A 27,131-nucleotide genomic window follows, 5' to 3' on the forward strand; every position below is an offset into this window, starting at 1 on the left:
ACTTCAAATAAAATTCACGTTCCCTACCGTGGCAAAGAAACCTGAAATGATTTGATTCCTGACTGCTTCTCCAACCTCAGCTGGTTCCCACTTGCCCGTGTACTGCACTTGAGATCACAGACCTTTGTCCATTCCTAGAATTGCCAAGCTGGTTTCTACGGTGGAACAGCTCTGCTGAAACCTGATGACCTTGTTTTTTATCTACTTTGGCCAAGTGTGATTCAGGCCAACCTGAGCTTTAGAATGAGTGCCCTGTGATCTCTCTGGAACTCAAGGGTATGGGGCATGCAGGAGCTTCCATGGGCCACTTCATGTTTGTCTCCCTATCTTTCAAGGAGGATGTGAGACAGTTTGTCATTGCCTCTGGACTTTGATGAATTATGAGACTTTCCACTGTGAGTCCCTTTAGGGAGTGGCTGCAGGCCACAGAGTTGCTTAGAGAATCAGCAGCTCAGCACCAGGGTGCCCCACTCCTTATGTCACATTATTGTATCTTTTATCTATCCTGCCTTCTTTTTGTGTCTTCCCTTGGGACAAGACTTATGGCAATTTGCCTTTCCTTTGCTCTCTCTGTAAGTAATAAACTGTCAGACTCTAGCAAGGGCTTGCTGTTTCTTCAGTAGCTGAACCTTGCCACTTGCCATTAAAGACTTTGGTTACTGTTGACTCTGCCTGCCTTGTCCTTTCCCTGAGTTAAAGTATTCCCTTCTTAATGCATCTCTTTATTCCTTTCTGTATCAGGGTTGGTCAGCCTATGTTGGCTTTAATGTAATAGTAATATCTTCACACCCTGCTTAAAAACACAGACTATTATAAAATCTTAAGAACCCAAGTTTTTTTTGAATGTTGCACATACATATCTGCAGAAATGCTGGTAAATTAGGCAAAGAGTATAGAAACCACAACAACAAGTTTAGGTCACTTGTTTAATATACAAAGTCTTTCACAGATAATTATTTTCCTTAATTTGTCTTAGTACACATTATTCACAAAACAGTAAATTGTTAATGCAAGAGAATTAGGTAAAACCAAAAAAGTACAAATGCTCAATCTCAAAAATTGCACACAGTTAAAATAATTTTTCCTTGTTTGTTTTAATGCAATTTCCAATTTCAAAATGGGCTTTCTTCAGATTTGGAGGAAACACTGCAGCCCAAAATAACAGTACTTCCTTTGAGCTGTATTGATATGTAAAATAGCACCTTTGGGCTGACTTAAGGAAAGAAAAAAGGTTTTTCATCTTTCTTAATTAAAGTCCTATACAATTATTACATAACAACTACAATAATGATAATAAGTGTAAAGAGCTCTACTTTGTTCCAAAATATTGATTGCCAAGGTAGGGAAAGGTAAACTGTCAGGAATCTTTCCCACCACACCCCCTTGACAATGAGAGTATCTTAATGATGTCATTGCTCTAATGAGCTAATTTTCCAGCCAAACCGATGTTTTTAGGGGTACCTAAGGACTTTTTGCAAAACAAGGTAAATGCGGCTGTCTGGGACAGTAATCACGTAATAGCAGTTCAGAGTGAGATTTAATCCTGGGGCATTTTGAGAGACTCCTTCAGTATATACCTATCTTCAGTTTCTCCATTGCTGTATCCCATGTAGATTGGATCATTTTTGCTTTGATTTTTTTTTTTTTTATTTTTCATTTTTGTTTTGCTTGTGTTAAGCTTAATTGCCTTTTGGACTTTATTAAAAAAATACTGGGATTTCACTTCTTTTCAATTCGATCTTTGATACAATGAAAGTGAGAGTTCTTTTAAAAATTAACAGCATAAATGTCTGTGGTTTATGGTATTGATATTATCAGATGCATGACTATAAAAAGCCAGGGTTTTTAACAGAATTGCGTTGTTCATTCTTTGATTTCAGTCCTTTGATTCACTTCCATTTTACTTCTTACGTGAGCAGGTAAACATGCTTAAAAAAAAAATTGTCCTTCTAGAGGGTAGTTTTTGAAGGGTATGTCCAGTCCACAAAGTATTGTCACAAAGCCAAATCCTTTCATTGAAAGGGCAGTTGCCACACAGAATAGAAAAGGAAATCAATATTGGGTTTTAAATGCACATCGTTATTCCCGATTGTTTGAACCATAAACAACTATTGCAGGAAAACTTGTTAAAAGATTTAAATTCAGGAGTTCAGGGTTTATAAAGTTCAGAAGAATAGCAGAATAAAAAGCTGACTGAACCTCTTAGAGAGCTATGTTATTTTCTCATTACAAGAAGGTCAAAGCCTGTACATGTTAATATTGAGAATTTAGGTATGGTATTAAAATACCATATCATATTTTAGGGTTAAGACAGTAATGCTTATCTTTACTTTTCATTCTAGAAATGTTTTCTTAATGTTAGTGCAGCCATTAATAAACAAGCCTTCTTTAGCCAATCATCTTCCACTGAGAAATGAGCTATGCACTTACTTATCTTGCTTATTTAGGTCTTAGAATTTAAACAGTATTTTTGGTGGTAATTAAGGTCAATAATCCTTTTCCTTCCAGAGCAAACAAAAGGGAAATCAAGATTTCATTGCTTGCTGGTGACAGATTACCCCTTTTTCCCTCTCCCCCCCAGAATATTGTAAACAACACACTTCTGTTGTTACGCTCTGGGAAACATGGATTAGTAAAAAAAAAAAAAGCTTAGGAAAATAAACAAAAATCGTATCAAGGTTAATCTTTTGGGTAAGGTGCCATGGTCAAATCACTCAAAGTTTAGTTATTCATGAGTATTTATCTTAAACTTTTGAAATGGAAATTTAAGAAATTAATACAAAGTTTAGTTTGTTTAAGGTTCAAAGATATTTTATTATTACAAGAGGTCCTTCTTATTTGTGCAGAAATTATTATGGTTCTCTTTAGTTACTTCAGCTTTGTTTTTCATGTGCGTTAAGTCCATACCCTCCACAACAAGTTTTAAGAAAGATGAGTTTTAAACCTTTTGTTTCCTGACTGGCCAAAACCCTTAATGTTTTTCTCATGTACACACGTAAAATCACGCACACACACACACACACACACACACACAAAGTTGACATTGTTTACCTTTTCTTTATTTCTAGGAATTGGGACTATTTGGACTCAGTGTCAGCCACTACTAATATTCATATCTTTCTCCTCATTAAAAGGTTATTTTCTTCTCCTTTTTTCTATGATAATCCGTGAGGAACAAGCACACTGATAATTACAAAGTGCATCAATGTGATACCCGGGTTTGTGCAATGTGATACCCATGCTTTGGTTCTTATGGCCATCGTGACTGCCTTTTCACAATAATAAATACAACAGCTAACAAAAATAAGTCACCTTTTTAAATGTGAGACATCTTTCTTTGACGGGTCACAAACTCTATAATCATTAATCTAGCTCACTACAATATCATTCACGCTTCAGTTTTACATGAATATGCAAAGAACACAATAATCAACTGAACTGCCAAACCTAAACAACTCAGTTTATTACTTATCACAGAATCTGTTGAATATCTTTACTTCCCAGCTGAGGAAGGGAAATACTGTCAGCTTTTTAAAATAGTCCAAATGCTTAGTCAAAACTACTCATCTATCAAATTGATACCACATGTGGATTTAAAAAAAAAAAAAACCCTCCACATTCGACTTACCAAAAATATTTTTTGCTTCCTTATCTTATGTGCTTCATAGTAGCAAACAAGTTAATTTCAGAGCTTTGCCACAGGTAGATCATTATATCTTTCTATACTTTCATTTTTTCACCCTCTAGAGAAATGGTAAGTTCAGCTCTCTAACCAACCAGGTTATTTCATTTGATACATTTAGTGCTTTTAATTAATTAAAATTTTAATTAATTAATTTAGTGCTTTTAAAACTATAACATTTGTGAGCCTTTGAATAAAAGAATGAATTGAGCTGCTGTTTTGAAATATTCAACTGTTAAATGAAGCAGAGGCTGTGCTTCTAATTTTAGGGCTGTGCTAAACAATATGATTAATTCAAATTAAGATATACCATAAAGATAAAATACATACTGGATTTTGAATTTTGGTTTATGAAAAAGGATGTGAAATATTTAATTTTTAATATTCATGACATTGAAATAATTTGATATAAAGTGTTAAGTGAAATATAAAAATTAATTTCACTTACTTATTTTTACTTTTTCTAATGGTGCTACTGGATCATTTTAAATGTATGCATGTGGCCTGCATTTGTGGGCTCACATTTCATTTCTGTTGGACAACACTGTTTTATGGGGACCAGATAAAATGCAGGACCTGATAGTTGATTTCAGCTTCTGTGGGTATTTAACAGCACTAATTACACCCCAAAACTGCAAATCTTCTGTTCATGATTTGAACGTAATTCTAAGTATTAATACCTTCAAATGTGTATTGCATCTATTTTAAAAACATGCATCTGTTAAAACAACTGGACTCCACTATAGCCATAAAAATCTGTTAGCTGTCAAAGTATGAATATCAAAATATGCATCCTCCAAGTTTGCTTCAGATATGACTTAAGGACAATGCAGACAAATTCAAGCTTAAAACCAACTATGTTTCTTATTTCCAGATGAGATAGTTAACATTACGAGGCCTTAGAAGAAATACACATTGCAATTCAAGTCTGTATTCTTAAACTTGATCCTGCTCCTATGAAGATGCGGGTCCATTTAGGCTTTCGTCACTGCCTAAGAGCATTCCTTGCTCCATTGGTTCTTAATTGTCTTAGAAATCACTCTCTAACAAACTTCACATTTCCGTATCACACTTTGGACTGCTTCATGGGATCCTGGTCATTTGGTGGTCTTTTGGTCCCCTTTTTGAGCCAAGTAAGGAAAAATGAGTCAGTTGGAGAAAGAAGATAAAGAGAGTGAATACTTCAGGATCACTTCTGTCATGTGTAGTGGCTAAGGGCTAGAAAGATATTCTTCAGTGAAGAAACTCCCCACTGGTCCTGTCACACTGGTATAACCTCCGGGGGGCTGCCCTCTGCAGATGGCAGTGAATTGGTACCTGTTTGTGATACAGGCACTACCACGGCATCCTTGATGTCCGTGTTTACGTTACATGAGAAGTTCTTCTCCTGCTTTTTGGCAGTGTCTGGGCAATTTTGCACAAAGATCACTCGGTTGTAAGCCTTCAGCCTGCGCCATAACTGAACGTAGACTTTACACTGTACATACATGAAGACAAGACCTCCCGTGAAGCCAATAGCCACCACAACGAGTTTTGTCCAAAATGGCCATTCAAGGACACCTTTGAAGTAAAAAAAGAGAGAATGTTATCACCAAGTCATTATCAGTGGGTTTGGTAATTTTTTTCTATGACTCCTTCAAAAGACCATGCCTGCCTGCTAACTTTTGTGGATACGGGATGTATTGTTAACAGGCAATAAAAATTATAACCCAACTTGCTTAATTGCTTTAAACTCTTAAACATACTGTTAAAATTGTACATGAAAAAAAAAAAGGAAAAAATTGTACATGAAGAAACTCTGTACCTATTACTATAATGAACTTTTTTTTTTTTTTTTTGGTAGCATCAAGTACCTACCATGGTTATCAGATGATATTGGACTGTTGATACTTATTTTGACATTTATTCCTTAGAGCTAAATCTTTAAGAAAAGAGAGTGAACATACTAATGTTTTTAAGAAGGTAAAGTAATAGGCACTTCTGTAGGATTGTACATACAGATGCCCCTCCCCACCCTCATTCCCTTTAAAATTAAAAGGAAAAAAAAATGAAAGAAGCTGCCACATTTCGCCAGAGAGAGAAGGAATTAATAAAGACATGCATAAAATGTAGTACTTTAGTGGTTTTTGTTTCATAAATCTTTTTGTCACTAAAAACCACCACTTTTTCAGATATCAATTTTTTTTTAATTTGTACCATCATAACTAGAAATTGGCTCTCACAATTTTTAAAACTTGCACAGGAGTTTCTTAACTCTAACAATATTTAGGCCACACATAGCTAGGAATATTAAATACACGATTGTCAAGAGTCCATCTCTTGCCAACACCAAGATGGTGTGGAGGATGGCTGTTTCCATTCCTGTGAAAGGCTTGGTTCAGTATGTTGGACTGGGAAGTGTTGGTTAGAAATCCCAATTTTTCAAAGTCTTATGATTCTACTTTGGGTTTTATTTACTTTTCCTTACAACAATGAATAGAGTTCTAGGAAATGTCCCACCTATATTTTTTAACAGCTGTATTTGCTTTAAGCTTCTGTAAGAAAAGAGATACTAGGGCTTGTTTAGCTCCTTCCTCAGCTCCACTTATGCAAGAACGATCATCTGACATACAGATTCAGGGTAGACTCGTGATTCCCAAGGGTCGTGGTTGTCAGATCACTGGTTTTTCCTCAGGGGACATGTGGTAATGTCTGGAGATATTGGTTATTGTTACATCTTGTGTTGGGCTAGGGTGCTACCGACTTCTAGTAAATAGATGCCAGAGATGCTGTGTAAACATCCTGCAGTGTGTAGGACAGCACTCCCCAACAAAGAATTACCCAGTCCAAAATGTCAATAGTGCTGAGGTTGAGAATTCTTGGGGAAGATAATCACTTAAACTTCTTTAGTAGGAAATTTTCAGGGAGGATTCAATACGCAAATTAGTTATCTTAGAGTTCTCCAAATTTAGAAGGATTTTTGTTCTTGGCTACTCTCTTGATCAGTAGTTTCTATGTATTTGGAATTTATTAACCACAGGCAAGCTGGAGGAAACATGTACTTTTTCTCCCATTTTGGGGGGAGATGTATCCATGCATGACGTCTAACTTTCCCCTCTGTCTGCTAAATCACACTACTGGCTGTTCTCAGTAAGTGCCTGGAGGTTTTCCATTTCTGTGGCTTTGTCCATGATATTTCTTCCCTGTGGTTTTGCTTCCTTGTTTCTGCAGGTCTACAAAACCCAGCTCAGCAACATTTTCCAGCTGGAAATAAATTTTAGCACTTTTCCAGTTTCAAGTTATTTCTTCTACCTATGGCACGAGTTAACTTTCTAATAAGTTATTTTTGCTTTGCTACCCCATAATCTCGAGAAGCACAGAATTTATGTCCAGTTGGTCTTTGTTTTCCACAGTGCCTCGCTCAGTAGCTATTTCAAGGCTGAAAGAAAGCTTTTGAAGTTCCAAGTTGGATTGCTTTGCCTCAGTCTTTTCAATATAACTGGAGGTGCCAGCCTTTCTTCACTTGTCCACAAAGCTATGTTTCATGGGTGTTATGATCTGAAGACTCAACTCTCCTTCCTGAAATCATGACGAGAATCCAGAATATACCTGACAATCTGGGCCAGGAGTAACTAGCCATTTTCTCTGTCATTTCTGGAAGACAGTCTGGTTCTTCAGTCTGATTCTTCCACTTTCTTTCACAACGTTCTCTGAGTCAGTTTCTTCTCCCCTAGTCATTCTTCCTTCATATGTTTGGGAAGTCAAAGCCCTCCATATATTCCCATATATATATTCTAAACAAAGTTTAGAGTATGGAGTATCTCCCCACCCCACATCCAGAAGCTATTTGGGTGCAAACCCATTTTTCACATGACCATCTTCTCTCAGAGACAGTCTGATCTTTCTCTTTGCCTCTGGCTAAGTGGGCAAGATTTTTGTTCTCTATAAAGATATTATTGAGCAGGTATAAGATTTTATCTTGGAAAACGCACTATAAGGATGCCATGAGAAGAGATGCTAACACATGGGGCTAAGTGGATTTCTGAGAATGTTTCCATTGGTAAGGTATGTTTACTTCCTTATTATTGAGAATCAGCAAATTGTCTTCATACTCAACCTTGTTGGACTAGTTCTATGCTGTCTTCTGTACAGAAGAAGGAATGTTCACAATAAGGAAGGGTGGTAGGAAAGAGAAGGCACACAATCTTGTTCCTTGTGGATCCTTTGTGTAAAGAAGGAGTTCTTTGTCCTCACTGATACATATTTGAAGTTGGAACCTGACCTTGGAAATGCCAAGAGCACAGAGGTGTTTATACTGGCCCAGGTTGGAAGAGGAATTTGGAAAATCCAACTTGAAGCCATTCTCCCATCTGTTCATTTCTCTGAAACCCAAGGACTGTATGTACTTCTTTCTTTGTGCTTGGGATCTTTCTTCAGGAGTTTCTGTAAGTTTAGGAATTAACTATCTACATCGCCTCCTCCTAAACGTTAACGGGAAACACTGCTTAGAAATTCTTGGGCGGGAATTGAAGGAGCTTAGAGGAGTAGGTTTTCTGCCCACAACCACTTTTCTTTCTTCCTTCTTTCCTTCCAGATTTTATTTGTCGGGGAGAGAGAGAGAGAGAGAGAGAGAGAGAGAGAGAGAAAGCAGGGGGAGTGGCAGGCAGAGGAAGAGAGAGAAACAGACTCCCCACTGAGCAGGAAGCCCAACACAGAGCTCGATCCCAGGACTCCCAGGACGCTGAGCTGAAGGCAGGCGCTTAACCAACTGAACCACCCAGGCATCCTTGTCCACAACTATTTCCTAAGGAAATGGAAGTCTTTTCTCATCCCTCATAATAGATAAATAGGTAAATTTGACTCTATTAAATAGAGTCAAATATTAGATTTGACTAATAGATCTATAGATAAATTCTTTAAATAGAAAGATAGAAATTCTTTAAATAGAAAGAAAGATATTCTTTAAATAGAAAGATAAATTCTTTAAATAAATTCTTTAAATTCTTTAAATAGAAATTCTTCCAGGCCTCCTTTCTCTAATTGCGTGTATGTGATGCGGTCCTGGAGGGCTGCACTATCTTCCCCAGACAATCAGCATGCTAATAGGTTTTCTGTGAAAGGCTTAAGATGGGTCTGTAGATTTGACCTGTGATATGATAATGAAGACTTCATAAAGTAGAGTTAGATGAATCAAAATGCCACATTATATCTGCCTGAATGTGCACTGCTACCAGAGCCCCAGAAACCAGCCCTCAGTTGTAGGGAAGTTTATTTAAAGAGCAAGTAAAACTCTGTCAGGCATAAAAAAGCAAATGCAGCTTTCAGCTCATCATAGGCTCTTGGGATTCTGAGTCTGTGCAAGATTCTTCTAGGAAGCCAGAGAGGAAAACTTGGGAATACCAGATAAAGTAATTATTTCTAGAATTTGAATAAAAAATAAAAATGAATGAAAGAGTGCAATTTGTAAATTGTTTTTTCACATAAAAAAATTCTTTCCGATATTCCTCATTGCATTCTCCATTGGGTGAGGAGACATGGATTGGGACTATTTAAGGGCACTTTCCCCTCAGGAACCTGAGACTATAGCTTATTGATAAACTGTCTTTTATCTCATTTACAATCACTATTACTTCATCTTCATTCCCAGAAACCCCCTCCTTCCTGACTAAGAAATACCTATATCCCAAATAATTGAAACGTTTACTTAATTGCTTTGCAGACCAAACCCCAACAGGGTATCCCTTATTACAGTTAATGGCTTCTCAAAGACTTTTCCTATGTAAAATCGCCACTCATTCCTGAGGATTATGGTCTTTGTTTGTTTGTTTGTTTTAGATAGCCCAACATGGGAGTCAAACTTAACCACAATTCTGAGAGTAAGACCTGAGCGGAGTTCAAGAGTCAGATGCTCAACAGACTGAGCCACCCCAGGGGCCCCAAGGATTATGGGTTTAATGCCTAACAATCAGCCACATCAGTCTTTACATCTTCATCCTAATTCAGATCGTTGTTTTATTTCCTTGAGGTATGGAGAGCCTGTTATCTGGTATTCTCTTTGGTCTCAGTTTGCTCATCGTTGGTAGCTTGTTCAGAAATACTCCCATTTGGCTCTTGCCTCCCTGTAACTGGGTCCTTTGGTTCCCATCCCCCGCTCTCCTTGACTCTGGCTGTGGCCGCACATGGCACATGACTTGTTTGGGCCAGTAGGACAATAGCAAATACAACACATCAGACACTTCCCAGTTGTTCCCCATTGTGTGTGTGGTTTCCTCTCTTGCTACTCTTAAACACGAAGAGCCATGTAAAGAAGGCAGGACCATCAAGTCTTGTGTGATGAAAAACACAGCTCAGTTATTTGTATCATCTGGCCAACAGCGTGCCCACTGCGAGACAGGTAGAGGCGGCCCTGCTGATGATACAGCAGCCAACCCACATGCCAGCTCCTGGCAGACACAGAGGTGAACCCTCGGAGAGCAGCCGGGCAGGCCCTGGCCAGGAGAAACATTCAGCCAGTCTGCAGAATTCGGACTGCAATACATGCGTGTGGTTTGAAGTCAGTTAAGTTTGGGGATAGTTTGTGATACGGCAGAAGATAACTGATGAGTTAAAAATGAAGGTAGTGGTAGTATTTACCTCAGCAGGCTGTTAGTGTGGATTAAATGAATAGTTCTTGACGTAGAAGGTGCTGTGTAAATGCAGGTTATTGTTGCTGAGTGATTTAAATGCTACATATCTTTGGCTGCTCTGAGTTGTAGATCAAGAGCAAAGCTTTCCCTGGTGCCTACAACTAGGACCTTTCTGACTTGGATGGGCTTCAACCTTTGGATGTCCCATCTGGACTCCAGGCAATGAAAATCTCCAGAACGAGGGGAAAAGAAAGTCCAGTCAGCTGCCAGACAGGCCGCGGTATTTAGTCTGCACTCCAGCTCCTCACCCTGTGGCGCTGGGCATCCTTCCCAGCTGGGAATTCCCTTCACAGAGAAAAGGTCGGAAATCTCACTGAAAATCAACGAAAAGGTCCTGAAATGTTGAAGTGGAACTGTGTGTATTATTTGTTAGGGAATATTGATGCCACACTTTCAGAGTACAAGAGCAATGGTTTGTAAACTGGGATGGATCTACTTTTGACTCAAACTCATTTCTTGTCTAGCTATATTGTTTCTCATAAAATATATTTCCCAGCTCTCTCCACTGGAGGAACACATGCAGGGTCACCTGTAACATCTTTCTTTCTTTTCTCTTTAAGTCAAATTGGGTAAACCATAAGCTCCCAGGTGGGTGTTTATAGTAAAGCTGCAAATGAGGCAAATTACTTCCTCATCTTTAAAACAGTGATCTCCACACTCTCCTCCATCTTTTAAATTGAGACTCTCAGAGTATTCTGCCTACCTTACGTATAGCACATCATGTAACTGGAGACACCGGGAGTGTGCTGTGTCTAAAAAGACTTAAGCAGCAGAAGAGAACGTGTCTCATTTATCAGCTGCAGGGACAATATATATTTAGAAAATGCATCTCATCGGTAAGTTGGGATATTTTTGGCTGGGTGTTTAGGTTATGCAGAGTTATAAAATGTGTTTGTGTAAGGGTGTGTATGAGTGGTAGGGCTGGGTGGGGGGGTGGTTTTCTCCTTTTGTCCTGGTTGCTTCTCTTTGGTTGCATAAATTATTAAAAAAAAAAAAAAACTGTTTCACATATTTGTAACATGTTTCTTAGCTTGTTTTAATGGTAATATTCACCATGAGTAAAGATACAAATACACAAATATATACAAATATGAATATATATAACAAAAATATATAAATATATTTAAATTATGCAAATATATATGTGCAGTGTTTGTATAAACTCAGTGTTTCAGTTTATTTGATGCAAGGTCAAGTTCTTGGTGTCTTTGAAAAATGGCTCAGAAAGAACCTTTGAAGGGTATTCAGTCCAACTTAGGTTTACAAATGAGAAATTTGAGTGTCAGAGTGGTTATTTCATTCAAGGTAAGTGGTCCATGACCAAGGAAGAACTAGACCCTGGCCTTCTAACAAGGAGCTTAAGTCAGTGTTTATCATATTTGGCTTAACAGTAACAGCACATATAATTACATATAAAAAGGAATGCTTAACCAGCAGGGCTCAAAGGAACACATTGTATGCATTGCTGGGAAGTGATTTTGAAGACCTCCTCGAAGCAGATGTTAACAGTCAAAGAATATAGCACCAGCCACAGTCGTCATCTGCTGGGGTCAGCCAGAGCTGGCAGCAGTTCTCTGAACCTCTAGCAATACTAAATGCTCCCTGAATAACGAAGCAAGACCCTTGCCCTGGAGATATGCAGAGGCTCACAAGTGAGTCAGTTATATGAAAAAAAAAAAAAAATTGTTATGTCAGTCCCTTGCGGTATACGCATTTAAATAGTTCTGGGGCAAGGCTAAAATTTGCACCTGCCATAGGATTTCAATTATATGTGGAATCTAAAAAACAAAACTAAACAAACAAAAGCCAGAAATAGACTGATGAATACAGAGAACAAACTGTGGTTGCCAGAGGGGAGGGATGGGAGGAAAGCAGGAGCAGGTGAGGGGAGGCATCGAGTCCCACTTACAAGAAGTCACGGGGATGACAAGTGCAGCGTGGGATTACTACAGGCCAGTAATAGCTTTGTGTGGTGACAGAGGGTAACTGCCCTTAACTGTGCGAGCATTTTGAAATCACAGAATTGTCTAATCACGCTGCTGTACATGTTAAACATATTCTGTCAGCTGTACTTCCATTAAAAACTGATCTGCACCTACAGTCTCTCTACCAGTATAAACGGTTGTGTTTTCCTGGTCTGTGTTTCTGTGTCCCCGCCTCACCCCCCACCCCGCAACGCACAAATAGTATACTGGAGCATTTTTTAGAGTGTGTAAAGATAAGGCAGAGGGAGGATTGCTCTCCCAAATTAGAGATGGCGATGGGTAATCCAGGGTGTTAAAGTTTTAAATACCGAGACTCTGATTTTTTTTTTTTTTTAATTTCTTTGTCATTACAGGTGATAGAAAAGTAAAAGAGCAGGGTGGTACCCGAGTGGCTCAGTGGGTTAAGCCTCTGCTTTTGGCTCAGTTCATGATCTCAGGGTCCTGGGATCGAGCCCTGCATAGGGCTCTCTGCTCAGCAGGGAGCCTGCTTCCTCCTCTCTCTCTGCCTGCCTCTCTGCCTACTTGTGATCTCTGTCTGTCGAATAAATAAATAAATTCTTTAAAAAAAATTTTTTTTTAAAAGTGAAAGAGCTGTCGGGCAGCAGACTTATTTAGTTTAAAAGAACAACCATTAAAAACGCATGAATTTTTTTTCTCTCCACTATTGTTATTACAATACAAAAAATTTTGCTGTTTTATATCCAATCTCAATTTGGGTTAAAGGAGGACAATTTGTTCCTCGTCAAGTGTTTTTGAAGGTTTTCAAGGCAGATTTAAAATATTTTGGCTTTTAAATTAAGCAGTTTTTTCAAATTTTAAAAGTAAATCCAGGCTTAGCCCTCACGGTCCCAAAGTGCCAAAGGGAGTTGAACATAATCCCAACTGACAGAGATGCCCACACGACCCATGAAATGTGAGCTTTGGGAAGTCACGTTTTAAATACAACTTGGACATAAGGACAGATGATTCCCTTTGCAGAAGTCACTATAGTTTCCATCGGAAATTACCCGAGTTAGGTGCTGTCCTCCTGACCAGTGGCTCTGGAGGGATAGTCATGGACACTGCTTCCTGATAAATACCTTCCTTCTTAATTCAAAAGCCCTGAAGAGCTTTTGAAGACAAAAGTTATTTCATTTTCACTTGCTTTTAAGAAACTGAAAATAACTTTGAAAAGTGTAGAGCAGAAAGCTGACCCTTGACTATATATAAAGCCAGCCTTCGGTTATCATTCAAGCTCTTCTTTTGGGAAATCTGACTGAGGGCCATGAGTGACAATTCATTGGGAGACTCTGGTCTGAGATCCTGTATCCTCCCAGGACTGAGAAAGGAAAAAGCCAAAACATTTTGAAGAAAAATCCTAAAAGAAAGATAAAAGGTAGGAAAGTGTGGGTCTGAGGCATTCACACTTCATCATTCCTTCTACAAAGTTGACTAGTACCCTCGGTGCAATGTTCACCTGATGTGCTGGTGATGAGCAAGACAGACACTGCGGGGCCTGCTCTGAGCTCATTCTATTGGTGTCAGGAGAATTACAATTAAATGAGCAACTACAATGGTGTGTGGTAAGTTCCCTGGTAGGGCAGAGCTTCATAACATGTCTGAAAAAGAATGACATAAGGGATAATTAAAGCTAAATCTCTAGGGATGAGACTTGGGCTTTGCAGGGTCTAGAAACTCCCAGTAATTCAAATATGCAGTCAAAAATGGAGTCATTGGGGGTGGGGCAGGGTAAGTGTAGGATGCTAGGTGAGCACATGGTTCTCAACACTTAGAGGACATCAGAATCACCTCTTCGCTTTTTTTTTTTTTTAATTTAAAGATTTTATTTATTTGACAGAGAGATATCACAAGTAGAGAGAGAGAGGAAGGAGCAGGCTCCCTGCCTAGCAGAGAGCCTGATGCGGGACTTGATCCCAGGACCCTGAGATCATGACCTGAGCTGAAGGCAGAAGCTTAACCCACTGAGCCACCCAGGCAGCCCACCTCTTTGCTTCTTAAGCACAAATTGCTGGGCTCCATCCTCAGAATTTCTGATCCATAAGTCTGGGGTGTGGAGAGGCCAAGAATTTCCATTTCTAACAAGTGCCCAGTGATGTGGATGCCGTGGGTCCCAGGGACCACATTTTGAGAACCACTGTAATAGTACCAATTATTCTAGCTGAGAGAGCCGAACCAGGTGTCCCAGAAGGGTGATATTTGAGGTAAACTGCAAACGCTGTAGGGGTTAGGGAGGTGTGTGAGAACACAGAAATACTGTCTGAGTGTGTGGTGGGCAGAAGATGGAGGAAAGGTTTCATTCCGAGGGAAATACTGAGCAAGAATCCAGACATAGATCTGCAGAGCTGACGGAATGTTCACAATAAATGGCTACAACCAGGTCATGGCAGGGTGGGGTGGGGACAGTACAGTCCCACTGAAGAATTTTGGATGTGTTTTAAGAGTAATGACTAGGTATAGGGTGTAATGAGATGCGTAAATTTTTGTAAATTTGCAGTGAGTACATTATTGAGCTTGGGTTAAAGGTGGACAGAAATGGAGAAAGTCCAGTAAAGAAGCTGTTGCAGTTTTCAAGTAAAAGATAGGAGAGTTTGCAAAAGGATGAGAGCAGTGGGAAAGGAGAGACAGGACAGATTCCAGAGGCCTACGAGGTAGAGTAATAAGATCTGGTGACTGAATGAGGGTGGAAGCAGGGGAGAGGGAGAAGAGGAATGAAAACCTGACTGGATTTGGTAACAGGTGTTAGTAATGTCTCCTCACAGGTGTTAGGGTGGTCAGTGGCAGTAGATAATGAGCTTGGACCCACTAAGTTTGGGGTGCTTGGAAAACCCTTATTTATTTAAAAAAATAAGATTTTATTAAATTTTTTGACAGAGAGAGACAGCAAGAGAGGGAACACAAGCAGGGGAAGTGGGAGAGGTAGAACAGGCTTCCCAAAGAGCAGGGAGTCCGATCCCAGAACCCTGGGATCAGGACCTGAGTCAAAGACAGATGCTTAACGACTGAGCCACCGTGTATCGCTTGGAATACCTTTAAATGGAGAGGTTCAGGAGGTAGATGCATGATCTGGATGGAGTGCAGTATGAGCTGGAGATAAATGTGTGGCTTGGTTACCAACATGGAAATGACAACGGAAGGCATGGGTATCCAAGGGAACTAGAGAATGAGCAGGTAGAATGAGATAAAGGGAAGGAAGCTTGGGTTCATGGGTTTCTTGGGTTCTGGAGACTCTGATGGCTGAAGCTGAGATAGTCCTGTTCACGGCAGGATGAATGATCCTACTCTGTCTCAGAGGTAGGATTGAGTAATGTGAGAGAGAGAGGTTCAGAACTGTCTACATATGAAGGATTCATGATTGCTTCTTGTTATGTCTAGGACAGGTGCCTAGGACAGGACACACTGCTGTGTGAATGGCACACTTTCTGTTACTTAGTTTGGGGCTGTACCTGTAACTATAGGGACTTGGGTTAAATAAAAAGGGGAAGGGGGTCCTATCCTCAGGAAACTTATTAATAGGGATGTAACAGACATTTTTTAGTCCAGTATCTCAGGAATAATGTAGAATGTAGTAGTAAACGCTCTAGAATTGTGGATGTCAATGTAATTTTGAACTGAAAAACAACAAAACCTCCCGCACTTGTTTTTCTAGCTTTTATTCTCATTCAGGAGAGCGAGAACTGCAGGTCCGTCACCCACCTCCCTCCCCCCCACCCCCCGCCCACACACACACTTAAACTACGTAAACCACATCTCCGCGCATCCGACCAGACAGGTTCTCACAGTCCCTTCATCCCATGGGGCTTCTGCAGCGCCCCAGAGAGCGCTTGCCGCTGCTCACTGCTGCCACCATGCGGGCAAGCGTAAGCATGGAACATCCGTCCCTTGTGTTACTGAATCCAGACAAAGAAATGCAGAATAACAACTTTCCCTATTGATATTCTTTTCCCTCTTTCATTCCCTCACTTCCTCTTCCCTTTTTCTTTCTTTCGGTTTTTCTTTTTTCTTTTTTCTTTTTTGAGGGAGGCACACTTTAGAACACTCTAAACTTACAGTATTAGCATCTGAACAATTTCTCTTTTTAAATTCACCAGTGGCCTGATATTGTGGGATTTTTTTTTTTTTTCAGGGTGAACGGTGGGGGTGGTTCAGGTAATTTTTCTCACTTTTTTACCAGCTTTGATTTAGGCCACACACAGAAGCGGATAGGGCCTGATGAAAATGAGCTGAGTACCAAAAGTAAAGATAGACCACCTCTTTTCCCCTCTATTTCAAAGAACCTATCCATTTCAGATTTTTAAATGTCTTTCTTTGCAGATTTGACATCATCCTTCACAATTTAACTCAGCATGGCGTAAATTTCAAACAATAGTGTTAATCTACTCAATCAAATTATATGGTACTAATTGATAAACTACAACATATTCTCTACCAGAGTATCATCTTACTCATGTTTTAAAAGAAGCAACAACTATGGTGAATTAAATAAAATGAAAAAAAAAAAAAAAACCCTTCCACTTTCACAACTGTTTGTCTTTTCACATCAGGCAGAACAGGATCCTTAGCTCCTGAAAAGCCTGAAGTGATGGATGGCTTCTCTATATTTGTCCCTACTGAGGTTTACTGGACTTGATGAATCTTGTATCTCAGCTGGGGAACCCTGGATATCTGATCCAAGTATTTATAACATAACTGGAGAAGACAATTGCTGGTACTGTCTTTTGCTGGTGTATCACACTTGAAGATCTAACAGGGAAATAGGATCCCCGCCCACCTCTGGTGTCACCAGAGAATCCAAGAGGAGAAAAAGGAAATGAGACGTGCTCTTACCATTATCGTTGCCTTGCTTGATTTCCTCTGCCGTCCGATCTATTAATACATACAAAGACCAAACCACACAGGTGATCGCAATTACGTGGAATGTGACAGAGCAGAATATTTTCCTCCTTTCGCTTGTGGTCATCTGTAGTTTCTCCCACTGCAATCATAAATGAATCACACAACACTGAGTTTCTTTTTTCTTTTTTTTTTTTTTAAAGATTTTATTTATTTATTTGACAGATCACAAGTAGGCCGAGAGACAGGCAGAGAGAGAGGGGGAAGCAGGCTCCCTGCTGAGCAGAGACACCCGCCCCCCCCCCCCCCCATGTGGGGCTCCATCCCAGGACCCTGGGATCATGACCAGAGCTGAAAGCAGAGGCTTTAACCCACTGAGCCACCCAGGAGCCCCAACACTGAGTTTCTAGCTAGGGAATTTTGCTCCCCTTTTATATCCCAGACATACACCACGAATGGAGGAAAAACATAAAATATCCACAATTTCACACAACATGACAACATTCAAATAAGTCTTATGTGGCAAAGATATGGAATCATAACCCCTGGAGTTATATATAACTTAAATATATATTAAAATGAAAACAAATATCTTCCTGTTCTCCAAACAAATTAAATCAAGTAATTTCTGTTTCACTAGCCTGTAGTCTCCTTATTTGTGACACAGATGAGGTAGTTTTACAGTTGGACAATTTTTAGAAAACATTTCCTTTCAGGTTTCTGCATATCACCTCCTTGTGGTACTAGATTATAAGTAGTAATAAATAGACTCTTCTTGGATGAATACTTAACTGAATACAGTGTTGCATTCTTGAACATATACATTAACAAGTGTTTGAATGGCTGAATAATATCTGTGAGAGAAAGTTACCATCTGCTAACAGCCCTTGTTCTAGAGAACACATTTTATCATCTAGGTAATGGGAGAAAAATCATCCTTTGAAGCATAGTCTTGATTTGCTGCTACTATTACTCTCAAAATCACTGTCCCTTAGTCAAACACTCCTCAGAAAGTAGAGGGCTGCTCCCTCCAGGGACAGAAGAGGGCCACAATTTTTTTTGTTTTTAAGATTTTATTTATTTGACAGAGAGAGAGATCACAAGTAGGCAGAGAGGAAGGCAGAGAGAGAGAAGGGGAAGCAGGCTCCCTGCCCAGCAGAGAGCCCGATGTGGGGCTGGATTTCAGGACCCTGAGATCATGACCTGAGCTGAAGGCAGAGGCTTTAACCCACTGAGCCACACAGGCGCCCTGAGGGCCACAATTTTTACATTGTCAAGTTCAGGTTTATAAAGGAATGTGTCCATTATTTACTTTGGAGAAACACACTCTCAAAATCTGAATGCCTTGACACCTACTGTATCATTTCATTTCTGTGTTAGGAATTGTGTCTTTAGTTTTCTTTGCACTATTTCTTTCTTTTTTTTTTATTACCATATAATATATTATTTGTTTCAGGGGTACAGGTCTGTGATTCATCAGGCTTACACAATTCACAGCACTCACCATATAGCACATACCCTCCCTGATGTCGATAACCCAGCCACCCCATCCCTCCCCTACAACCCCCAACAACCCTCAGTTTGTTTCCTGAGATTATGAGTCTCTTATGGTTTGTCTCCGTCTCTGGTTTCATCTTGATTCACTTTTCCCTCCCTTCCCCTATGATCCTTTGTCTTCTTTCTCAAATTCTGAGATCATATGATAATTGCCTTTCTCTGATTAACTTATTTCACTTAGCATAATACCCTCTAGTTCCATCCATGCTGTTGCAAATGGCAAGATTTCAGTTTTTTTTTAATGGCTTTTTGTACTATTTCTAAAGAAAAATCAAATCCCTATGATCTTATTGGAGGTGAACTGATGTGCCAAACTTTTAAGAAATCATCATATTTTCCATTCTTATTATGCTCTCACTAAAGCAAAAGCTTTAGAACTTCAGAGGACCCTATTCCTTTCCCAGGGCTCCCACATATAATTCCATGCCCAACTCAGCCAAAAGCAAGAGGGCATATGTTACTGCTCTGTAAGTCCAGGCCGTGTCACCCACTTGGAGACATGAGTGAAATTGCTTAACTTCTCTGGGCCAGTTTCCTCATCTCCACAAGTGGCAGATTGTGGCCTAGGTTGTGATGGAGAGGTTTGGGAGGAGGATACATTCTTCCCTTTTTCCTTTCCCAACAGACTCATTCTGTGAGGGTTGGCATCTTGCCCAGCTAGAAGCTGCTTTCCAACCTTCCCCAGCAGAAGTGGGCAATGACTGGTTTCCACCAATGAGATGAGATGGCTATCTACTGGGGTATCGAGTTTTTGTCTTCCAGACACAGGAGCTGCCCCTTCTTCCTACTTTGTTACCTGGAATTCATAATTAATGGTGGGAGTCCCAATAGCCACCTTGCAACCTCAAGGAAAATTCTTGAGAACTGGGGAGACCTCAGTCCAACAAGCCATGTTTCATTTCTAGATGCCCACTTATATGGGAGGAAAATAAAGCTCTGCCTGATTGAGCTATTGCTTTTCAGGACTCAGCTACTTGCTGTCAAATGCAATTCTTGATAAAAGAATTAAATGAATACTTCCTAACTTCCCTTCCAGTCTGACAATTAAGATCCTATAACTTCATTAGTAAGAAAAGTACAGGACTCAGTGCCTGATCATCACGCTCCAGAAAGCTTGGGAAACACTTTAGAGAAATAAATGTTTCATTTCCAAACACCATCCATTCCCCTCCTACTGGCTCGTCATCAACACCGTTTTCCTTGTAAGGGGCTCTTAGAGCGAAATAAAAATTTTACACTTCACCTTGAACTCTTTTTCCCTTAGACTATATTTTGTATATTATTCCAAATAATGGAGAAATCTTGGTAATGCAGCTCTGGGAAAACCAGGTGCTTCAATCTAGGATCTGTTTTTAATTAATCAGCATTGAACTGAGAAGATTTTAGTATGTGTATTTTAGCTTTTATCCTAAGTTCGCTCCAATTTTGTGAAAGATTGATTTTTGAAATTCTTTTTTGTCACCCATCCGTTGTCACGTTCGTCTGAATAGCCTAATTATAAAATAGAATATTATCATTTGGCAATAGCATTTTGTGATTTAATAACTTTTGTGAATTACCTTATAGTCAATAAAAAATGCAGGATGGTGCAGAAAATGGGCTTTACATATTCAAATTTCCCAAATGTTCCAAGGGGATGAAAATACTTTCAGTAAACAGAATATCCAGACCAAATCAACCCTCATTTGCAAAACTGGCTTGAAAAAGAGCCTTAAGAATTGTGTCTTCTTTGATCTAAGGAGTATTTTGACGGAGTGGCTGAAACACATTCTTCAAATGTAATGAGCCTCAGAGAAAGAAATACCCATGGGGCTGACAGGGCTGGACCAAGCCATTTTTAAAGACTCCTTCTGCTTCCAGACACTAGACTCTCCTAAGCTGTCACTTCCTGAGCTCCCCAGCCTTTTAAGGGGAAGTGAAGTGTAAAGGGACCATCAGACTCTCCTGCTTTCCCTTACAAATTCTTACAGGACTGCTCCGGAATTGGAGGCAGCACACAGGTAAGTGCGATGCCACAGCGCCCTCTCCCTAAAGACGACATCACTGCACCCAGTACTCAGCACAGAGCGCCAACAGCAATCCCTCTGTTTTGTAAAATGTTCAGCCATCTCCTCGTGTTTTCACGTTTGTAGCTGAAGTGTGAATACATTTTTCAAGGCTCCGCACTGAGGAATGGATCGGGAGGGCAAGGATAGAAATCTTACTTTAACAAAGCTACCGTGAAGGGGCTCTGATTTAATATTTGGGATGCTGAAATTTAAATACCACTTCACCCAAGGTTTTGTGACAGGACAGTGATAATCTGTCCAGATGCACACAGCCTTTGTGCCCCCTGTCCAGTTTTATGAAGCAGTGTGTGCCGAGGTCCACATGAGCCCAGGTATGATGTTGACCTTTGGAATCTCTCTGAAGGGACGGACTAGAGCTTTCCCCGTGTCAGTGGCCGGGTGGGTTACCTGCCACTCAGCAGCAGTGTCAGCCTGGCCTGGGCACTTGTTCCGGGTGCAAATTCTCATTTGGAGAGTTCTCCTAAGTCCACTTAGGAGAGGACTCTGTGTTGGCCTGGCGCATGGGCACACAGAAAATGTTAGCACTTGTTCTGTCACAGATGACACACAGCTCTCTGTGCCTCATTTTTGCCTCCTGGCTGCAGGGCAGTGGGCCATTGCCTTTCTTCCTCAGGTTACTCAGGCTCCTGTCAAATATCCGTCCCCAAGTCCCTCAGTTTTAAGAGGACACATGTGTCTCCAGGCGTACTCAAGGAAGCTGGTGTAGCTGAGAAGCCAGCAGACCCCTTTCCTGCCCTGAGGGGCAAGGGACAGCCATACACCACAACACACCAGGCAACGCTCCTGCCTGGCCCCCATCTGTCGGCAGGTCCTCTTTAACTCGTTCAAAATGGGGGATAAGCTAAAGTGGGCCAAGCCAGTTTCACAATATCTTAGCACCTCTGACACAGGTGATCTTGAACCTTGCTGTAGGCTTTACAATCTCTAGGTCTTTGGTACCTATGTATGTTATTGTTCTTGTCCTTTGGTTCCTTACTGAAACCCCTCAACAATAAAAAAATTGAGCAGAGCTCTGTTATTCACTCAGAAATATATAACTAGATTTGTTCTGAGGACTTCCAAATTGAAGTACAAATTGATGCAAACATTGTTTCTGTGCAATTTTCCATTCGTGCTCACTAAATCAAGCTGTGCAGGTTTTCTGGTTATAATTACTTGTATTTGCATTCTGTCCTAAAATATAAAATAAAAACTCCATCCAATAAGAATGCTGTCAATCTTCGTATCAGTGGAGAATAAATGCAGTTCACTTGCACAATAGAAAGGTACAAGGGCTGGGACTGCTTTACTCCTCCATTTCCTCTTCTTCCTTGACGTAGTTCCAGCTACATTTTCTAACTTTTTAAAAAATTTTATTTTATTTTATTTTCAGTGTTCCCAAATTCATTGTTTATGCACTACACTCAGTGCTCCATGCAATACGTGCCCTCCATAATACCCACCACACGGCTCACCCAACCCCCACCCTTCTCCCCTCCAAAACCCTCAGTTTGTTTCTTAACAGCCTTAGCAACCATAATTATCAGGAAGTCAATTGAATGATGGAGCAAATAACAACCACTAGGTGGCGCCAGGTCCACACCATAAGAGTAACCAAGCCTTCTCCCTGCGGAGACTCAGGAGCTCCCAGCTCTTTCTGGTCATTTCAGCAACCCAGCATAAATGCAAAACCACACCTAACTGTCCCTCCTGGTCATAACACTTTAAAAATTCTGAACCTACTGATCATATGGTAGAATTTTACTGTATGTGCGTGAAAATAATACCCGGGACAGCACATCTAAAGTTGATTACATTATCTGCAAGCTTTAGTAAGATCTACTCTACTCGAGGATAGCAAGTAAACCCTGCCAAAGTTCTGAAGCTTCCTTTACTGGTGAAGTTTCTAGAGGACCCACTGGTGTGGGGCAGTAGTTCTTTTTTTTTTTCTCCAAGATTTTATTTATTTGACAGAGCAAGAGAGCACAAGCAGGGGAAGTGAGAGAGGGGGGAGAAGCAGGTTCCCTGGTTCAGCAGGGAGCCGGATGTGGGGCTCCATCCCAGGACCCTGAGATCCTGACCTGAGCTGAAGGCAGAGGCTTAACTGACTGAGCCACCCAGGCGCCCCTCCTTTTTTTTTTTTTTTTTTTTTTTTTGTTTGTTTGTTTGAAGAATAATTGACATGTTACATTAGTTCAAGGTGTACAATATAGTGAATGATTCACAAGTCTATACATACCCTCTGCTCACCACAAGTGTAGCTACCATCTATCACCATACACCATTATTAGGCCATTGACTATATTGTGTCCTTTGATGCTGATGACTTAGTCATTCCATAACTGAAAGCCCGTACATCCCGCACTCCTGATCCGCCTGCCCTCCTTTCCGCAGCCATCAGTCTGTTCTCTGTAAGTAAGGTCTGTGTCCCAAGGCAGGGGTTCTTAAAAAGTGTTCACCGGAAGCATCAGCTTGGGTCTTGTTAGTGTTAAATTAATTGAAGAAGGAGGCCACCGGGCTGAGGTGGCTCTAATGGCACGGTAACCTGCCAAAGCCAACCCAAATCTAACCCTATACATGCCGGAAGGCTCTGAAATGGAGACCTAAGGACAACCAGTCACCAGCAGCCAACTAGACTATGAGCTACCGCCAATCAGACGACTCCCTCTCTGGGCTCCTGCACCTTCTCTGTACGTCTCTCCCCTGGATCCCTTGGATAAAGCACTCCCAACACTTTCTGGTTCTGGACTGCTTGACTCAAACTAGTTTTGTTCAGATAAACTCTCAAATATTTTAATATGCCTGAGTTGAGATTTTTAACATTGGAAATGCAATGTTTTGGGCCCGCACGGGACTTACTGAATCAGAAACTCTGAAGGCGGGACCCTACAACCAACGCTCACGTGATTCTGATGCAAGGTGGACCTTGAGAAGCACCTGTCTCCTGACACTGGGCAGAGTTGAATGGCATCTAGGCTAGAAAGAGCACTTGCCACTCCCTGTCATAAACTAATTAGTAACCCAGGAAAGGGAGATCAGCAGACCAGTTTGGTTACCTGGCTGTGATACAAATATTTTAGGTTGAATAAACAATCTCAAAATCAGTGAATTTGTTTGGAATAAAATAATTTGATGTTAGCTCATTAATCACTAAACTCTTTCATATTTTATTTATTTATTTAAAACTATTTCATTTTTAATTTTAATTTCCAAATTAGTGTTACGGCACATGAGAACATATTAAAATCTGATTTTCTTAGTTATAATTCAAATACCGTGGGAGAGAACCAAACAACAGACTCTTTACATTTATGAGGCATAACTCTTGAGACCTTAATGAATCCTCAAGTTCACAGATATTCCTTGGTAAATCCATTTCTCTCTTAAAAATGGATTGAAAAACCCTGAAAGAAAATTGTGACCTCTTCAGGCTTTAGGTGATGTATCTTTTTAAGCACTTTATTTATTTATTTGTCAGAGAGATAGAGAGCGTGAGCGCACAAGCAGTGGGAGTGGCAGGGGCAGAGGGAGAAGCAGGCTCCCTGATGAGCAAGGATCCTGATATGACACTCAGTCCCAGGACCCTGGGATCATGACCGAGCCAGAGGCAGATGCCGAATCGACTGAGCCACCCAGGCGTCCCTCTTTTCGTGCTATTTCTACAGACTATCAATGGGAAACGAGACAACCAGACTGAGATGTGGAGGGTGGATAGTTAGGGTGCTCATTATCTGACACAAGTCAGAAAGCATCCATGATTCAAACTTGTCCCTCAAGAGAATTACAAATGACCGTGCCCGGGGCTCTCCTGGTTTTCCTACCAAGATCCCAAACCTCAAGTGCTATATCTGTAAACGTCCTGTGTGACTACTCTAATCTCTTGAAATCATCCTCCCCCTCCCCCACAGTTCCCTCTTCCACTTTGGGTCCACCTCGGAGACAGCTGATTGAACATCTTTCATGCATGGTTCCATGTGAAGGGGAATTCTCTGTTTTTGGTTGAATGTAGCTTCTCTGTTTCTCCTGACAACAGGACAGGAGGAATGGTCTTGTACTGCAAGAGGGTTTAGGACCTATATCCCCAAAAATATGCAAGCGCAAAGAGTGAGGAGTGGGTCATGTGTCCAGATGAACCTTCCAAACCTCCAGTGAAATGCAAGTGTAGGATTAACAGCTACCATCTTGGGATCATGTGAGCACATGCTGATTTAGAGTTGGGGGAAACAATCATGGATACCCAGGTTGGGTAAAGATAATACTAAGTAACTGGCAGTCTCTGTGAGAAATGGTTTATACATTTTTTCCACAAAGAGGAGGAACACCTGGGAATCTGAATCAATGGCTACATTTTACTACCACTCAGTTTGTCTCCTTTGGGATTTAGAGTTGCTGAATAATGGACATTACCTGAACATGGAGGGCAATAAAAATTATTCAGTTTAATAAAAAAATGTTCAGTTCTAGGAATCTTGTATAAGTAGAAGTAGTTGTCAGACTTGGCTGTCTAACAGAAACCTCTGGGGAGCTAATTCCCAATCTCTACACCCAGGCCTGGCTGAATCCAGCACTGAGGAATGAGCTATGCAGTTTCAAAGTTTACTATGTCTGAGATCTGAGGGGCACTTGTTAAAAAAAATGAGGGCTCTGTGTTCAAATTCTGACTCTACCGCTAAGTGCTGTATGATCTTGGGTGAGTTATTTTAATTCTGTCCTTCTATTTCCTTTCCTGTAAATCGTGATAAGAATAATACCTACCTTACAAGGTCAAGTTAAAGTGAATTAAGTACATGTAAGTACAGATCAGTATCATGTACTTAATAAGAATTCAATAAATGTTAGTGACTATCATAACTTGGAACTTGCAGTGTCATATTCAATTAAATCTCAATTGTCTTTACCTTCTAGATTAATGCATCATGTTGATAAAATAACCGAAGGGTGAAGAATGGGTGAGCGGGGATTTGTTCACACAAAATTAAGGCAGTCAAAACCACCCATCCCCATCTATTTTCCAAGTACAAATAGATTTGTTTGTATTTCTGAATGATGAATCTCATAGCCGGGAAAAGCAGTCTGTTTTTGTTAACTATTTGTACAAAGAAGGGTAAGTGGATAATTTACTCTTCATAAACTAAGTAGAATCATTCAAAAGGCTGCACAATGATAGCTTCTTTTCTGTTAGGATTGAAAAAAAATACATCACACGTTGCGATATATGCCTGGTTAGTTTTCATTCTTTTTGTTTGAAAATTCAATTCAAAATGTTATGTTAAGACTTCCCAAAAAAATACTGTTCTGGAAGACGGTTTTCATAAAAGGCTGAAGAGAAACATTCCAGCTAAATGGAAAGCATTAATGTGGGTGTGTGGATTATAATTATGTCTTTCCTGAGTAAAGGAGAACACGAGAGCCAGCCTGATAGGAAACATCCAGAAACATGACCCTGGGCTGCTATTCTAGCTTCATGATTGCACAATCCAGGAAATTACCTTCTTGGTAACATGAGAATTGATAAGTGAAAGAAATAGCTTATTCTCCTCAAAACGTGATTAACTTGGGTTTCTACACACGATGGCTCTTAACATTTGCTTTTCAAAAACAAACATTTCTTTTTTTTTTTTTTTGAGGCTGACTGATACAATAGTACTTTACTGAGAAGAGTTGGTATGACTTTACAGCATTTACAATAGTACTTGAAAACAGCCTGGTTAAGTAGAAAAGTAGTAGAGGTGTTCTATCAGGGCAAATCCAAGTTATCACAAAAAAAAAATCTAAGCATCACTGAAATATCTTTATAAAGCTCTAGAAGGTGCACTTATTTAAAGCAATAATAGTAAAAATAAACTATCAATATGAGTGTCACAGTAGTTTACAATGTGAGTAATAAATTAATAATAATCATGCTGATGCCAACAGAAGTGTAAATTACCAGATGGGAAACTATACAAATGCAAAGACACTAGTAGCATCAGAGGCCAGGCGAACACAGATGTTGTAAAGAAGCAGGAGGAACAGGGAGAGTTGGGGTAGGAGCAGGGGGATTCGAGTGGGAGGTGAGGAGCACACATGCCAGTCAGGTCAACCAGGCAAGAAGCCACGTGCCCAGAAAGGCTCTGGAATGAAGTTTCCGAGTCTGTTCTGAGACAGACTCTGGGGTCAGGTCCACCTGGATCAGAGCCATGGGCAGGAAGTCTCCGCTGTCTGATGTGGGGCAAGTGACCTATCTCCTTAAGCTCCAGTTTTCTCATGGGTAGAATTGGGATGATGATATCATCTCTTATATAGGGTATTTGTTAGAATTATAGAAAAAAACATCCATACATAGTTATCATTAACTATTAACCCTCGAGTAAGCCAGGGGTCC

The 27,131-nt window shown here is 40.3% G+C and overlaps 1 protein-coding gene and 1 long non-coding RNA gene across 4 annotated transcripts in view; one reads left to right on the forward strand and one right to left on the reverse strand.

The window, feature by feature from the left end:
* Positions 1–912: 912 nt before the first annotated feature.
* MARCHF1 (membrane associated ring-CH-type finger 1) overlaps positions 913–27,131 on the reverse strand; it is a 315,570-nt gene continuing 289,351 nt past the window's right edge. For all 3 annotated transcript variants that reach the window (XM_082728232.1, XM_082728233.1, XM_082728234.1), the window contains 2 exons: positions 17,157–17,304; positions 913–5,242 (listed from right to left, as the gene is read on the reverse strand). In XM_082728232.1, coding sequence (XP_082584358.1) covers positions 4,944–5,242; positions 17,157–17,304 — 447 coding nt within the window. In that variant the 3' untranslated portion in view covers positions 913–4,943. The remainder of the gene's footprint in view (positions 5,243–17,156; positions 17,305–27,131) is intronic.
* Positions 15,228–16,835, forward strand: LOC309863437. Its single transcript, XR_014311043.1, has 2 exons — positions 15,228–15,623; positions 16,644–16,835. It is a non-coding gene; the product is annotated as an uncharacterized lncRNA (long non-coding RNA).

This window comes from Mustela nivalis (genome assembly GCF_964662115.1).
Source record: "Mustela nivalis genome assembly, chromosome: 4".
In the NCBI taxonomy this organism is placed as follows: Eukaryota; Metazoa; Chordata; class Mammalia; order Carnivora; family Mustelidae; genus Mustela; species Mustela nivalis.